Source organism: Panicum virgatum, chromosome 3N (genome assembly GCF_016808335.1).
Source record: "Panicum virgatum strain AP13 chromosome 3N, P.virgatum_v5, whole genome shotgun sequence".
NCBI lineage: Eukaryota > Viridiplantae > Streptophyta > Magnoliopsida > Poales > Poaceae > Panicum > Panicum virgatum.
The window spans coordinates 49,978,050-49,995,004 of record NC_053147.1 but is presented as its reverse complement, the minus strand read 5'-3'; the positions used below and the strand labels follow the sequence as shown (position 1 = coordinate 49,995,004).

The following is a 16,955-nucleotide window of genomic DNA, read 5'->3' as shown; positions in this document are numbered from 1 at the left end:
CAAAAGGCCAATTCTCCGTCTCTGGAGCACCACGGAAAATGGAACCGCCCGAGGGAACAGGCGGCGGCGCCGGCGCCGCCGCTAAGAAGCCCAAGCCCTCGCCAGCGCCGCCGATTGCGGCCCTCGCCGACAACATCCTCCGTGACATCCTCCTCCGGCTTCCCGACATGGCTTCGCTCGCAAACGCCGCCCTCGCCTGCAAGCGCTGGCACCGCGTGGCCGCCGACCCCGCCGTCTTCCGCCACTTCGACGCCCTCCGCCGGCCCCCGCTTGTCGGGTTCCTCCTCACTGACCGCGGTGATACGCACTTCCCCCGCCGCTCCCCCAACCTCCTCTTCGTCCACGCCACCCGCAACAACCCCAATCTGGCCGCGGCCGCCGCGGATGGCGATTTATTCTTCGAGGACCTCCCCGCCGTCGATTCGGACGCCGAGGAGGGGTACGACTGGGACGAGTGGCGCGTCCGCGGCTGCGACGGCGGCCGCTTCCTCCTCTCCCGCGGCCGCGCCGGCCTCGACCTCGCCGTCTATGACCCCATCGCGCGGACCGCCGTCTTCCTTCGCCCACCCCGCGTATTCCGCGGGTGCACCCACATGGTCCGCTACGCCATTGTTGTCGACGAGGCCGATGGGTCCTTCCTGGTCATCGGCTTTGATTTCGACGGCGCTGTATTCTCCTCCCGCACCGGCAAATGGGTTAAAATCAATATGGAAAGGGTCAAGCTGGAAAAGCGCCATGTCAGATACGAGTACGAGATATTCGACACCATTAACTCGTTCACAAGCGATGGAATGGCCGCTGGCCGGTTTGCTTACTGGAGGTCGGACACCAAGAAGCACAGACACTTCGATCCCGTTGAGAGGATCTTGGTGCTTGACACGACCACCATGGAATGGTCAGTCATCACTGCTCCATTTCCCCCAGGGGAGTCCTACGGTGTGGTCGACATGCCAGAGCATGGTGGCCTGTGTCTCTTCTCCAGCGAAGAGCAATGCCTTGAGCTCTGGGTCCGTGACGGCATCGGTGGATGGGTGGTCAAGAAGGATTTTCCCTTGCTGAATGACTGGATGAAGAAGGTCCGCCGTGCTGAGTGGATGAAGAGGGTACGCGTCTTGGCGGTGAGGGCTGGCTATGTCTACATGGAGTTCTGGTCAATAAGGAAGGCTAATTCCTACTTTCTTGTGTTCAATATGAGAACCAAGAAGATGTCAGTGTTCCCCAACAACGCAGAAGACCCTCATAGAGGTTCTGCATTTCCATTCTTCATGCGCTTGGAGCCTCTGCTTGGACCAGATGAGGATCAGAATGTTCATCTAAATGTTTAATGCACTAGAGAGGGTAATCTTCTATTTGATCTATTAATTGCTTGTTTCGATTTTTGTTCTGTTCCAGTCTATTTGATAATGCTATTTAAATATCAGTGTCCAGTCACCTCAGTTAAATATTCATGAATTCCACATATGTTGGTGTATATGTTTATTTCTTATGGAATGACACCAAATTATAAATCATATAACTAACCATCATTGAGATAAATTAGCCTGTTTAGTTTCTCTAGTTGTGACTCTGTACCTAAATGATTGGCTCGAGCTGTAATTGCTATTTCTTGACATTTGAGATATTGATATAATATTGGCAAATTTCAAGAAGAAATACTCTAGTTTGCTTGTAGTTCATTTTTTCCCAGTAGTTACTAATTTAGGATTTGTAAATATTCATTAAGAAATACAATTATTCTAGGTGAGAAATAATTACTTCTAGAATATTCAATTACACAGATATCTTCTCTCATTTGAATGTTCAGGACTTCAGGTTACATATCTGTGGTTAGCTGCTGTTGAGCGCTCTGTAAATGAGTGCACTTCAATTCAGATGGATTGCAAGGGATTAATTTTTATGGAATTTAAACTAATACTATTTCTCATCATTATCCATCCTTTGAGTTCCACGTTATTATATACTCTCTATTTATCTCATTGAAGCTCCCTTATTTTTTTGAAACTAAAGAATTGTAAATAATTCACCAAGTAACCTTATTTGCTTAATGTGTGTTGACCCTTTGACTTTACAATGTGTCTGATCATAAGATTTTCCTCTTAAATCTTAATGTATTCTGTACTGAAAGTTAATGCATTTCTGTATCATATGAGTTTCAGGTAGCCATTGATTTGCTATTTTGTGGTGGCATAGATTTCATCTGGTACTTCAGCAATGCATTGTACTAGTAACCTCAATATTCTGACTCCTAGCCTGTAAATAATTCACATTAATTTGCATGCTGCTCTGGCACAAACTAAAGTAATTTCTTTGCATTTCTGGTCAAATTATCGCCTCTAGGTTTTGCGAAATGATCCAGAAATCCTTTGGACATGGAACTGCTGCAGCTGGTTTAGTACCATCCATTTCTTCTAATATCTTCAGAACTGTTCTTCTCGAGATTTGAAATGAAGTATAGTTATATCTGCATGTATGAATTATCTTTGTGGCAATAGCTTCCATGATGTGATGTGTCATGACTCGTATGTTAACTATGACATCGTTTTGCTGTTAATTAAATGAAACTTTTATGGATTAGTTTAATGTCAGTTCCATTTTCATGTTTGCTACTTAACTCTGTCTGTGACATCATAATTCAGCTGAAATGCTTCACATACGAAACACTCTAGATGATTCCTGCTCTGTAGAACAGCTCTGCTTCTTTTGTTAAAAAGAAAAAATACATGAGAACTATGCTGTTTCGAAATCTGCTTATTTTGTTGCATCATTGAAGCACAAACCTGAACATCAGGTGCACCACTTTGAAAGATCTGTTTTTACTAATTATCATGGGTCACAGTATTCTGGTATTGGGTCTGCCTTTGTGGCTTCTGATCACTCCATATTTTCCTGGAACATTTCATAATCGTCCCGTAATTTAGCTGCCCAATTAAATAGTTAGCATGCAGATATAGCTAGGAGCATATTGGTAGATCTTATATTGTCTTTGACATTATTGTTGCCACGTGAAGATTAAGGTCACTAAATTATAGATGTTTGGAAGGAAAAAAAATCAGTTACTTGCTCGCCGAAGGAAATTTTGTAGAGAGAAATGTTGTGTTCACTGTCTCTAATATGCACTGAACACATTGGTTCCGTCATCAGTAGATTGTTCTGAATCTCACAAGTCTGACCACTAAACAAAATCCACCCAGTTGGAAAACCAAGTTCGGATCGGGCAGGAACATGCTTTTAAAGAAAAAAAAGTTCAAAAATATCTATGTTCACATGAATTTTATATGAGAGGTTTACTTACTATGTTGAATGTTAATGTGTATTTTCTGACATCAAACCACAATGGCATCGCAGTACAATGCTTAAAGTGATCTCATATATCACTTCGATCACTAAAACAGTTGCCATGCATTGCAATATTAATCAGCTTCCCTGGGGGAAAAAAACTACAAGAAGGTTTTAGTTTGTAGTACAATCTGCAAGGGCTGGGACAAACTGAACTTTCTGTTTTTTTTCCGTTTGGACTTTGTGCTGGTAACAACTTTGGTCGGTAGCAGTTTTACCTAAATAAAAGGACTTCTGATTCAACAGCGATGCTTTGGCCATACTGTCCACGTAATGCCACAGTCCACAAGTTATAAAAACACATTTCCAATTTTCAATTTCAACGGGTTCCATCAATTCAGGATAATCTCACTGTAGGTGTGAAGCCAGAAAAAAAAACATCATGATGGGGCCAAATTGTAACAAATGTTTAATTGGAGGAGGGGGCAAACTCAACAAGCAAATTGTTGTTCATCTAGCAACTCTAGGCTCTCAAGTTATTCTGCATTTATTTTTTTCGCGAGGAATTCTGCATTTGTTCACGGACAACTACAAAAATTCTCAAGGAAGTGGCCGGCCAGCATGGAGCATTTGTAACGAAAATGGTACTGCAGATTTTAGGATAAAGTAGAGCTGAGGTTATTTTTACAGCTCAAACTAAACTAATCTCAACAATAAAAAAGGTCTCCATCACCAGCACTACTACAAAAACGATTTATAACAACACCTCAATTTTTTAGTGCGAACAAAAATTCACTCATTCCTACAAATGAAGTTAGGTTATTGTAGCAATAGAGCTGCTCCTAAAAATCTATTCGTAGGAACGGGTCACCTGGTAGGCTTTTGATTCATAAAGATACATAACACAACTAATTCTTTGACATTATTGTTGCCACGTGAAGCTTAAGGTCATTAAAATATTGATGTTTGGAAGGGAAAAAATCAGTTACTTTGCTGAATGAATTTTTCTTCTTCTCAAACACGAAGGAGAGCTGTCTTTGTATTAAGAGAGAAAGAGTAGTCCAATTACAAAGAGACGCTACATACCTTGGACAAGAGCAAGGAACGCACAACCTAAAAATAACTTAATTTACTGAAAAACCTAAGGGCAGCACCAGACTGACAGAATCACCCAACTCCCTAGCCATGGACCACCCCTAACTCGAGGTAGAGGATAGACAACCCTTTGGCCCTGACGAACTGCCAAGCGTGCACTTCATCCTTAAAAGCCTGCACATTCTTCTGTAAGTTAGGTGTCGACCCATCAAACATATAAGCAATTCTATGCTTCCAAATGATCCAAGCTCCAAGGATACAAAAGGAATTGAAGCCTTTCCTAAGATGTTTCTGCAGTTTCCTCTCGGCCTTCTTCCACCAAACAGCAAAAGAGGATCTCCTAGTGGGTGTTAGTCTAGCCAAATCAAGCTGCTGCAGGATGGCGCACCAAAATTGCCTTGCAAAAACACAGGACATGAGGATGCATTGGATTGTTTTCTCCTCCTGGTCACAGAGCATGCACCGCTCAGGATGTTGCAATCCTCTTTTTAGTAAACGGTTTGCTGTCCAACAGCGATTCCGAATAGGTAGCCAAACAAATGTCCTACGGTTCCCTGGTGCCCATGACTTCTAAAGCCTCTTCCACGGTTCAAAAGTGATAGAACCCACAAAATAACTTCTATAAGCTGATTGCGTAGAGAAAGAACCTGAGACCTCAGGTTTCCAACGATGTACGTCTTCCAATCCAGATTGGTTGACTCCAAAAATTAAATCTTGTAACTCTAGATACTTGACTAAGCCAAGCCATCCCAGTGATTCTCCTGCAAAACCTCATTCACAGTTCTCTTTTTTTTTCCTGAATTTGAAGGGAACACAATGGACAACATTAGGGGCCAGGTCCTCCAGGCTGCAGCCATGCAACCAACGATCAGTCCAAAAGAGAGTATTCCTTCCATTCCCCACCATAGATTCGACTGCAATAGCAAACATGTCTGCCGCGTCATCAGATCTAACCCCTGCAAGATCACTGACGTCGCAAAACCAGCCGGGTCGCATCGTGTGCAGCTGCCCAGGATCTGCCAATGCTGGGGGCGATCCTAAAGGAAGAGCCGCTGAAGCCGTCGGCCCAGCAGATGATGAAGCTCGGCGATCTGCTGCGGGAGTCGTAGGACGACGGCGGCGACGACCTCTCCAGGGCCGACTCACTACGCCTCGCTGAGGAGGCCAACCGGTGTTGCGTGCCGCAATTCGTGAGGGCCATCAGTTGCGATGGCAGGAGGTAAGTGATCCAAGCGATGACCACAGCGTGGTAGAGCCTGGGTTTACTGAAACAGAGCTTTTTGGTCTCTTGGGAATTGTGGGCTTCACTCTTCTATGCCTCGTGGAACAGGTACCAAGAGAAAAAAGGACATCTGAAATGTGTATATAAATGATAGAACTGTGTTCAAAGTTCAAACTGTTAAAAAATGGTATAAGTCCTTATCAGAAAAAGCTCAAATTACCCCCTTCAAGTATGCCAAAATTATCGATAACCCCTTAACTTTTTCTTGGTACAAGTTAGCCCTTAGCTATGTCATTTGGTTACGATTTGTTTTTATTTCTCCACATACAAGTAAATCTTAATCTATGATTTTGCAGGATGGTGGTTTACTGGAGTGTATGGCCCCCACCGAGATGATGAGAAACTGGGATTTATTGAGGAACTCCGGAAAGTTCGAGTTAATTGCCCTGGACCTTGGATGCTGGCAGGAGACTTCAACATGATCTATTGCTCGGAAGATAAAAATAATGAGAATATCAACCGAGCTATGATGGGGAGATTTCGTCGCTTTGTGAATGATCTAGAATTGAAGGAAATACCGATGTTGGGCAGAAGGTACACTTGGTCCAATGAGCGTGATTCGCCAACACTTGTCAAGCTGGACTGAGTGTTGTATACTAATGACTGGGAGGAAATTTATGCTGACAATGTGCTGCAGAGCCATGCTACTGAAATGTCAGATCATTGCCCTTTGATCTTGGGCCTAAGAGAAGGTATAGTGGGCAAGAAGAGGTTTCATTTTGAAAGCTTTTGGCCAAAACTAGAGGGGTTTCTTGAGGCAGCACAACAGTCCTGGGATGAGCAGGTTGTTTGCAACTGCCCACTAGAAACAATTTCAATCAAATTAAAATGCCTCACTAAGGCCTTGCAATCCTGGAGTCAAAAGGCAGGTTGGGAACATCAAGTCTCAACTTGCACTGGCCTGACATATTCTTCATCGCCTAGAGATAGCCCAGGGCCACCGAGCACTATCAACTGATGAAGAGTGGCTGAGATGTAAACTAAAACAACATTGTTTATATTTTGCTTCCCTGGAAAGAACAATTGCTCGCCTCCACTCTCGGGTTCGTTACCTTAAAGAGGGTGATGCAAACACATCCTTCTTTCACAAACAAGCCGGGTCTCGGAAGAGGAAGAACTTCTTTGCTAAATTGGTGGAAGGAGATCGAGTAGCCATATCCCAGGAGGATAAGCATCAAGTTCTGTTCAATCACTTTGATGGAGTGTTGGTACAGGCAAAAGCAAGGTCAGTTACTTTTAATTTGGCTACTTTCCATCGAGCTGGAATTTATCTATCTGTCCTTGAGGAGCCGTTTACAGAAGAAGAAATTTGGGCAACCATCCAATCCTTACCAGCTGATCGAGCACCAGGCCCCGACGGTTTTACTGGACGATTCTACAAGACCTGCTGGCCAATTATCAAATCTGATTTCGTAACAGCTATTGTTTTCCTTCAGCAATGAGATGCTAGGAAATTGGAACTTCTAAACTCGGCCTATCTGACCCTAATACCTAAGAAAGTGGAAGCTTTGGAAGCTAGGGACTTTCGTCCCATTAGCCTGATACACAGTTTTACAAAACTGGTAACTAAATTGATGGCAAATTGTTTGGCCCCTCTTCTTGACAGATTGGTTGCAACCAACCAAAGTGCATTTACTAGAGGCTGATGTATTCATGACAACTTCATGTTGGTACAACAAACAATCAAGGTACTCCACCATCGCAAAATTGCAAGTTTATTCCTGAAGCTTGATATTTCTAAGGCTTTTGATTCAGTTGCCTGGGCTTTCCTACTTGAAATTCTGGAACACTTGGGTTTTGGTGATAGTTAGCGAAATCTTATATCTAACCTTCTTAAGTCGGTTTCAACTCAAGTTCTTCTCAATGGTGAGCCGGAGAACATCATCTCTCACCAGCGGGGCCTTCGGCAGGGCGACCTTCTTTCTCCCATGTTGTTCATTTTGGTTATGGATGTCTTGAATAGTTTATTTATCCAGACTGAATCTGAAGGCCTCCTCCTTCCTTTACATTCCACTGAACAACGTCTATCACTTTATGCAGATGATGTGGCACTATTTATTCGTCCTGAAGAAACTGACCTACAGCTCACAAGAAGCCTCTTACATGTTTTTGGTGATGTCTACAAAAGAGTTGTGTGATCCCTATTCATTGTGAAGGTGAAATTTTGGAGGCTGTCAGCAGCATCTTACAGTGCACAACTTCTAATTTTCCTACCACTTACTTGGGATTACCTATATCTGACAAGAAACTAAGAAGAGGTGACCTGCTGCCTTGGATTGAAAAAATAGCAAATAAGCTCACAGGGTGGAAAGCTTCACTAATGACACTGGCTGGTCGTGTGGTTCTGGTTCGCTTTGTACTCACTGCCATACCTGTTTATTTGCTGGTGGCTATTCAAGTTCCTAAATGGTTCATAAGAGCAATTGATAAGATCAGGAGGAGTTTTTTATGGAAAGGAAGGAAGGAAATTAATGGGGGCAGTTGTTTAGTAGCCTGGGAAAAGATCATGAGACCAATTGATCTCGGTGGGCTGGGTATTCACAACCTTGAAATCATGGGGTGGGCGCTCCAAATGCGCTGGCTGTGGATTGAGAAGACCAGACCGGACCGGCCGTGGGCTGGACTTGAGGTGCCGCTTCATCCTAATTCGGTGGCCATGTTTGCAATTTCAGTTGTCACCACTATTGGCAACGGGCGGAGTACCTTATTTTGGACTGATAGATGGCTGCATGGTTGCTGCTTGGAGGACCTTGCACCAAACATTTTAAGTTGCGTGCCCCCGAAAATACGAAGAACAAGAACTGTTTTTGAGGCCATGCAAGATCATACTTGGGTGTGAGACATTAGAAGAGCACTTGGCTGGCATGGTCTTTTGGAGTACCTTGAATTATGGGACAACATTGTTGCCTTTGAGCTCAATACCACCGTGGATTTCCATCAGTGGAAGTTTGAAGCTTCAGGTATTTATTCTACCAGATCAGCCTACAGGAATTTTTTTTGTTGGTTCCATCACCTTTGAACCTTGGAAGCGGCTTGAAAATCTTGGGCACCTAATAAATGCAAAACTTTTGTTTGGTTGGCTATTCGAAATCGCTGCTGGACAGCGGACAGACTACAAAGACGAGGCCTCCCTTATCCGGAGCGTTGTCCTCTTTGTGACCAAGATGATGAGAATATTCAACACATTCTTACATCTTGTGTATTCGCACGACAATTTTGGTTTGCTGTCCTACAGCCTCTGAATTTAACCCACCTAGCACCCAGGCGCAGCGTTGCCTCCTTTGCCTAATGGTGGAAAAGATATTGGAAGAAAATACACAAGCAACATAGGAAGGGTTTCAACTCCCTTTGTATTCTCGGAGCTTGGATTTTATGGAAACACAGGAATGCTTGTGTCTTCGATGGAATGTCTCCAAATCTGCAGCGGGCTCTCCAAACTTTCAAGGAAGAATCACTATTGTGGAGGTTCTCTGGGGCTAAGGGCCTTGCAGCCTTGGACCCGGGAAGGTTGATAGAACAAGTGTAAGGTGATAAGTGTGAGATGGTCAGGTCCTAGTGTCTTTCTTTTTGTAACAGCTCTAGCATGTTTCTGCAGCCCTCTCTCTTGTCTAAGGAGAGGAGCTGGACTCTATATTTTGGACCAACCCCTTTTTCTCCTCTTAATATAAAGATACGCAGCTCTCCTGCGTGTTCGAGAAAAAAAAAGATTTTGCAGGATGGTAGTAGGCATCACAATATATACCAAAAAAACTTTATGAGGGTTAATTTATATCATAACGGTAATTTGTTATTAATTATCATACCCTATCAAAATAATAATGAAAAATTCTTCACATATTTTTCTGAAATGTGTTAGATGTCCATTATCATCTATAAAATTTTAACTCAAGACTTCGCTTGTGCATGAATAAATCTGAAAAAGATTTATTAAGGTGTAAATTGGATCAAATGATATAGTTTAAGGGGTAAATTGAACTAAGAAATAGTTTAAAGGATTATCCGTACTTCGACGATACTTGCCTTATTATTATATATATGCCATACAATGTATCCCTCCATTCTAAATTATAGGTTGTTTCGAATTTCTAGCTTCACAACTTTTACTATGCACATATATATAAATTATATCTTACTACACACCTAGATTTCCCCTATATTTGAATATATAGTGAAACCTATGTATTTAATAAAGGAAATTGAAGCAATATATAATTTGGAACGGACGGGGGTAGGAGATGTCTGCCACAGTTCTAGGGCAAATAGTGTTTTTCATACTTCAAATGTGGCAGTTTTACGAGTAGTGCAATATGCTGCATCAATCTGAAAAAAAATCACTATGCTAATCTGATTTCAGTTACACCTTCGAATTTTATTTTTATTCAAGAAAAAATGTAGATTACCCCCTTACACTCTTACATAGGCAATATTATCCTAAATGCTGAATGATAAACAGTCAGTCACCCTTTGTTTAGCATTTAGGCTGTTTAAATGGTGTTTAAACGGAATTAAATAGCCTAAACGGTTTGGCATAGTAACACTAGAATATACATATTTATATACATAAATGTCAAATATGCTAGAAAGTCTACATATTTGCACATGTAATACCTAAGTATTCGATCAAATAATCTTTATGAAAGAAATCTAAATCCCACAAGTTATCTGGCCTGCATGGATATTATGAGGCGGAAATACCAAGATTAATCAACACTGAATCAATCCTCGCCTCTTAGGGCTAATGGGGTAATCTCCACAATTTAGAGATGTTAAGATCAAAAGTACACCGATTAATAGCTCAGGAGTAACCAGGCAAAGTGTTACTCTAAATGTTTAAACGTACTAAATGATGATTAAACAAGATAAGGCTATCTACACTGGTTTTACTCTATATTCCTTCTGTAAAAAAATATTCATGCCTGATCATCGAGATTCTTTCTCCATATCCAATTTCTCTGCATCCGTCATCCAATATATTTCTCATCTATATCAACTACCACCCCAATAGGCCCACCTGTTATACACTGTTTATTTTTACCCCCACCACCCCGTCGCCCTCCCGCGTCTCTCTCCTCCCTTCTCTTGCCGCCGCCGGCTTGCCTCGCCACGACCTCCTCCCTCCTCCTGCCGCCACCAGCTCTCCTCGCCTCGCCGTGCCACGCCCTTCTCCCTCCTCCTGCCGCCGCCGGCTCGCCTCGCCTCGCCGCGCCTCCCTTCCCCGACGACGGCCCGCACGCGCCGCGGCCGGGCGGCCCGCGCACAAGAGCAGAGTGGCCTCCCCTGGTGCTCAACGCCGCCCGCTCGCGGCCTCTGCGGCCGCCTCCCCTGGAACTCCTCGCCGCCGCCGCGGATCTGGGCAGCTCGAGCTCCTCGGCGGCGCTCGTCGCCACCCCCCTCTCTCTCTCGCCCTCTCCACGCCTCCCTCCTCCTCCCTCCCTCGCCGCGCCGGCCGAGTCCGCGCGAACGCGAGCGCGGCGCGGCCAGGGCGCAGGGCGGCGTACGGGACGGCTCGGCTCGGCTCCAACGCCGCGCGCGCGGCCTTCCTCCTCTCCCTCCCGGCCACGGCGGCGTGCGGCCTTCCTCCCGCCCCCTCCCCTGCATCCCCCGCCGGAGGCAGGCGCGCGGCCCTCGAGCTCCGGCCATGGCGGCGGGCGTCGAGCTCGGAGCTTCACAGGCCTGCAGATAGCGGTGCACGGCGAGGCCGGCTGCGGAAAGAACGCGCACGCGAGGCCGGCCCTCCTCCTCCCCACGCCGTCCCTCCCCGGTAGCCGCGGGGGCGGCGTGCGTGCGGCGCACGGCAGGGGAGGCGGGTGCGTGCGTCCGCGGCGGCTGCTGCGCGCGGCAGCGGGAGCGCGCAGGCGGCATGCGTGCGTTCGCTACGTCTGCAGCGCGCGGCGAGCGGCGTGCGGCCGAGCTGGAGGCCCGCCCCACCGCGGAGGGGTAGCGCGGCGGCGTCCCCTCTTCTCCGGCAGTGGCGTCTCCCTCCCCGGCAATCTCCGGCCTCTCCCTCCCCTTCTCTCCGTGGTTGCGGCCGGCTTGTCCTCGTCAAGCGAGCTCCGAGCCATGGGCAGAGCTCCGCCCCTCCCTCTCCATGGCTGCCAGTCCAGCTGCGCCTCCCTCGCACCTGCGGTGTCAAGCGGGGGGGGGGGGGGGGGGGGCTTTGACGGGGACTACCGGCGGCGGCGGCGGCCGACTTCCGAGTACGGGCGTCGCGGCGGCATCATAGGCGGTCCCAGCCTCCTTTCCGCCGTCGTGGCGAGCAGCACCGGCCGGCCGACGGCGGCGCAGACGCGGGCAGTCAACTGCAGCAGGCTCGTGGTGGGCCACCGCGGAAGGCAGCGGTTCTCCGCTATCCCGCTAGAAATGGAGTAAGGCTTTCTCCAACCATTCCCCCTATCCAACTCCCCCCAAACGTACTATTTACTATATTTTACCATCTCCCTCCAAAAGATTCCTCCCCCTATAACTCCTTCTCTCCAACCATTCCCCCATATCCATTCCTCCTATACACTATACCTCACTCTTTAACTATTTATTTATCATTTTTAAATTCTGAAAAAAATAGTACTATATTTGTACTACTATAATACATATTGTTATCAAGTTACGAAATTCAAATAAATTTTTTATCATAAACAAATGACATGATTAAAGTATAGAGGGAGTTGTAATCTCCCCCTATACGTGGAGGGAGATTCAACTCCACCCATACGTAGGGGGAGCTTTAGGGGGTGCCGTTGGAGGCACCCTCCCCTCTAAAGCTCCCCCCACACAGGGGGAGGGTGTTTTGGGGGGAGGCGTTGGAGAACGCTTAAACGGGGAGCTTCTGCAAAATACAGGGCGCTTTACCGTCCCCCGGTGCATGCGGTTTTACGGTACCGGCGTACTGGAGGACGGTACCGGCGTACTGGAGGGAGCTGTCCAGTAAGCCGGTGCGGACAGCCTAAACGACTATGTATAGCTTGTACACGGACTAAACGGGCGTATACGGGAACGGTGGTAGTCTACACACCACTGTAAGCCCATCCAGGATCTTTGTTGTTGGCGCCAAACCAAAATGTTTTGGCGCGAAAAAGGAAAAAAAATCCCTTATATGATAGATAGAGGGCACATCGAATCCAAGGCCAATTCTGCGTCTCTAGAGGACCACGGAAAATGGAACCGCCCGAGGGAGCAGGTGGCGGCGCCGCCAAGAAGCCCAAACCCTCGCCAGCGCCGCCGATTGCGGCCCTCCCCGACGGCATTCTCGGTGACATCCTCCTCCGGCTTCCCGACATGGCTTCCCTCGCCAACGCCGCCCTCGCCTGCAAGCAATGGCACCGCGTGGCCTCCGACCCCGCCGTCTTCCGCGGCTTCGACGCCCTCCGCCGGCCCCCGCTTGTCGGGTTCCTCCTCACTGACCGCGGTGATACGCTCTTCCCCCGCCGCTCCCCCAACCTCCTCTTCGTCCACGCCACCCGCAACAAACCCAATCTGGCCGCGGCCGCCGCGGACGGCGATTTCTTCTTCGAGGACCTCCCCGCCGTCGATTCGGACGCCGAGGAGGAGGGGTACGACTGGCACGAGTGGCGCATCCGCGGCTGCGACGGCGGCCGCTTCCTCCTCTCCCGCGGCCGCGACGGCCTCGGCCTCGCCGTCTATGACCCCATCGCGCGGACCGCCGTCTTCCTTCGCCCAGGCCGCGTCTTCCGCGCGTGCACTCACGTGGTCCGCTACGCCATTGTCGTCGACGAGGCCGATGGGTCCTTCTTGGTCATCGGCTTTGATTACAACGGCGCTGTATTCTCCTCCCGCACCGGCAAATGGGTTAAAATCAATATGGGAAGGGTCAAGCTGGAAAAGGGCGATGCCACATACGACTATACGAGCATGAGATATTCGACACCATTACTGGAGGTCGGACACCAAGAATATCTTGGTGCTTGACACGACCACCATGGAATGGTCAGTCATCACTGCTCCATTCCCCCCAAGGGAATCCTACTGTGTGGCCGACATGCCAGAGCATGGTGGCCTGTGTCTCTTCTCCAGCAAGGAGCAATGCCTTCAGCTCTGGGTCCGCGACAGCATCGGTGGATGGGTGGTCAAGAAGGATTTTCCCTTGCTGAATGACTGGATGAAGAAGATCCGCCGTGCTTAGTGGATGAAGAGGGTACGCGTCTTGGCGGCGAGGGCTGGCTATGTCTACATGGAGTTCTGGTCAATAAGGAAGGCTGATTCCTACTTTCTTGTGTTCAATATGAGAACCAAGAAGATGTCAGTGTTCCCCAACAACGCAGAAGACCCTCATAGAGGTCCTGCATTTCCATTCTTCATGCGCTTGGAGCCTCTGCTTGGACCAGATGAGGATCAGAATGTTCATCTAATCGTTTAACGCAGTAGAGGGTAATCTTCTATTTGATCTATTCATTGCTTGTTTCTATTTTTCTTCTGTTCCAGTCTATTTGATACAACAACAACATCATCGCTTTTTTCCCAAGCAAATTGGGGTAGGCTAGACATTAAACCCGAAAGAAATAAGTTCAAGGTTCAGGCACATTGATAGCTAGTCTCCAAGCGCTCCTATTCAAAGCTATCTTTTTAGAGATATTCCAATCCTTAAGGTCTCTCTTAACCGACTCATCCCACGTCAGTTTAGTCTACCTCTACCTCTCTTTACATTATCTACCCGCTCAAGAACCCCATTACGCACCGGCACCTCAGGAGGCCTTCGTTGGACATGTCCAAACCATCTCAGCCGATGCTGGGTAAGTTTTTCCTCAATTGGTGCCACCCCGACCCTATCCCGAATAACTTCGTTCCGGACTCTATCCCTCTTTGTGTGCCCGCAAAACCACCGCAACATCCGCATCTCTGCTACACTCAGTTGCTGGACATATCGCCTTTTTGTAAGCCAACATTCAGCACCGTATAACATCGCCGGACGAATTGCTGTCCTATAGAATTTGCCTTTTAGCTTTTGTGGCACCCTTTTGTCACAAAAGATGCCAGAAGCTTGCCGCCATTTCAACCAGCCAGCTGAAATTCTATGCCTAACATCTTCATCAATGTCGCCATCCTTTTGTAGCACCGATCCTAAATACCAAAAATTATCCTTCTGGACCACCACTTGCCCATCTAGACCAATGTCTCCCCCTCATGCCTAGTCGCGCTGAAATCGCACATCATATACTCGGTCTTGGTCCTACTAAGTCTGAACCCTTTCGACTCTAATGTGCGTCTCCACAGCTCTAATTTCCTATTAACCCCTGCCCTACTCTCGTCAACTAGCACCACATCATTAGCAAAGAGCATACACCAAGTGATCTCACCTTGTATATCCCTTGTGACCTCATCCATCACTAAAGCAAATAAATAAGGGCTCAATGCTGACCCCTGGTGTAGGCCTATGTTAATAGAAAAGTCAGTGGTGTTCCAGTCTATTTGATAATGCTATTTAAATATCAGTGTCCAGTTACCTCAGTTAAATATTCATGAATTCCACATGTTGGTGTATATGTTTATTTCTTATGGAATGACACCAAATTATATATCCTATAACTAACCATCTTTGAGATAAATTAGTCTGGGTGTGTTTAGATACTCCAAACTCCTCCCAACTTTCCATCACATCAAAATCACATCAAAACATTAAATATAGCAAATGACCCATGCATAGAGTACTAAATGTAGGTAAATAAAAAAACTAATTGCATAGTTTTGATGTACGTTGCGAGATGAATCTTTTGAGCCTAGTTAGGTCATGGTAGGACAATATTTACCACAAACAAACGAAAAGTGCTACAGTGTGCTACAGTGTCTGGTGTGACTTTTTCATCCAACTTTTCGTGGATCTAAACACACCCTCTGTTTAGTTTCTCTAGTTGTGACTCTGTACCTAAATGATTGGCTCGAGCTGTAATTGCTATTTCTTGACATTTGAGATATTGATATAATTGGCAAATTTCAGGAAGAAATACTCTAGTTTGTTTGTAGTTCATTTTTTCCCAGGAGTTACTAATTTAAGATTTGTAAATATTCATTAAGAAATACAATTATTCTAGGTGAGAAATAATTACTTCTAGAATATTCAATTACACATATATCTTCTCTCATTTGAATGTTCAGGACTTCATGTTACATATCTGTGGTTAGCTGCTGTTGAGCGCTATGTAAATGAGTGCACTTCAATTCAGATGGATTGCAAGGGATTAATCTTTATGGGATTTAAACCAATACTATTTTCTCATCATTATCCATCCTTTGAGTTCCACGTTATTATATAGTCTCTATTTATCTCATTGAAGCTCCCTTATTTTTTTGAATCTAAAGAATTGTAAAAAATTCACCAAGTAACCTTATTTGCTTAATGTGTGTTGACCCTTTGACTTTACAATGTGTCTGATCATAAGATTTTCCTCTTAAATCTTATTGTATTCTGTACTAAAAGTTAATGCATTTCTGTATCGTATGAGTTTCAGGTAGCCATTGATTTGCTATTTTGTGGTGGCATAGATTTCACCAGGTACTTGAGCAATGCATTGTACTTGTAAGATTCACATTCTGACTCCTAGCCTGTAAATAATTCACATTAATTTGCATGCTGCTCTGGCACAAACTAAAGTAATTTCTTTTCTTTGCATTTCAGGTCAAATTATCACCTCTAGGTTTTGCTAAGTGATCCAGAAATCCTTTGGACATGGAACTGCTGCAGCTGGTTTAGTACCATCCATTTCTTTTAATATCTTCAGAACCGTTCTTCTCCAGATTTGAAATGATGTATAGTTATATCTGCATGTATGAACTATCTTTGTGGCAATAGCTTCCATGGGATGTGTCATAACTCGTATGTTAGCTATGACATGTTTGCTACTTAACTCTCTCTGTGACATCATAATTCAGCTGAAATGCTTCATGTACGAAACACTCTAGATGATTCCTGCTCTGTAGAACAGCTCTGCTTCTTTTGTTAAAAAGAAAAATTACATGCGAACTATGCTGTTTCGAAATCTGCTTATTTTGTTGCATCATTGAAGCACAAACCTGAACATCAGGTGCACCACTTTGAAAGATCTGTTTTTTACTAATTATCATGGGTCACAGTATTCTGATTTTGGGTCTGCCTTTGTGGCTTTTGATCACTCCATATTTTCCTGGAACATTTCATAATCGTCCCATAGTTTAGCTGCCCAATTAAATAGTGTGGTAATTGTGTGGGCTTCAATCCAAAGGATAATGAGATGCCGGCAGGCTTAAGGGATTTCTTTTAGCACTCGAGGGTATTGGATTGGGATTCCCTTGGGACCTAGTGCTTGTTTTTGGTAGC

The 16,955-nt window shown here is 45.8% G+C and overlaps 1 protein-coding gene across 3 annotated transcripts; it reads left to right on the top strand.

The window, feature by feature from the left end:
• Positions 1 to 16,638, top strand: LOC120666100. Of its 3 annotated transcripts, XR_005671558.1 has the most exons (3): positions 1 to 1,338; positions 2,157 to 2,200; positions 16,278 to 16,638. XR_005671558.1 is itself a non-coding variant. In XM_039945888.1 (2 exons), the coding sequence occupies exon 1, from the start codon at positions 39 to 41 to the stop codon at positions 1,323 to 1,325; it is 1,287 nt and encodes a 428-aa protein (XP_039801822.1). In that variant the 5' UTR covers positions 1 to 38; the 3' UTR covers positions 1,326 to 1,338; positions 16,278 to 16,638. The 3 variants fall into 3 exon arrangements, 2 of the variants coding, with proteins under 2 accessions (XP_039801822.1, XP_039801821.1); XM_039945888.1 differs by lacking the exon at positions 2,157 to 2,200; XM_039945887.1 differs by lacking the exon at positions 16,278 to 16,638 and having other exon boundaries at positions 2,157 to 2,606.
• Positions 16,639 to 16,955: the final 317 nt, after the last annotated feature.

Excerpts from the sequence above, each read along its gene's own strand:
- LOC120666100 (XM_039945888.1), top strand. The coding sequence starts at position 39 with ATGGAACCGCCCGAGGGAACAGGCGGCGGCGCCGGCGCCGCCGCTAAG.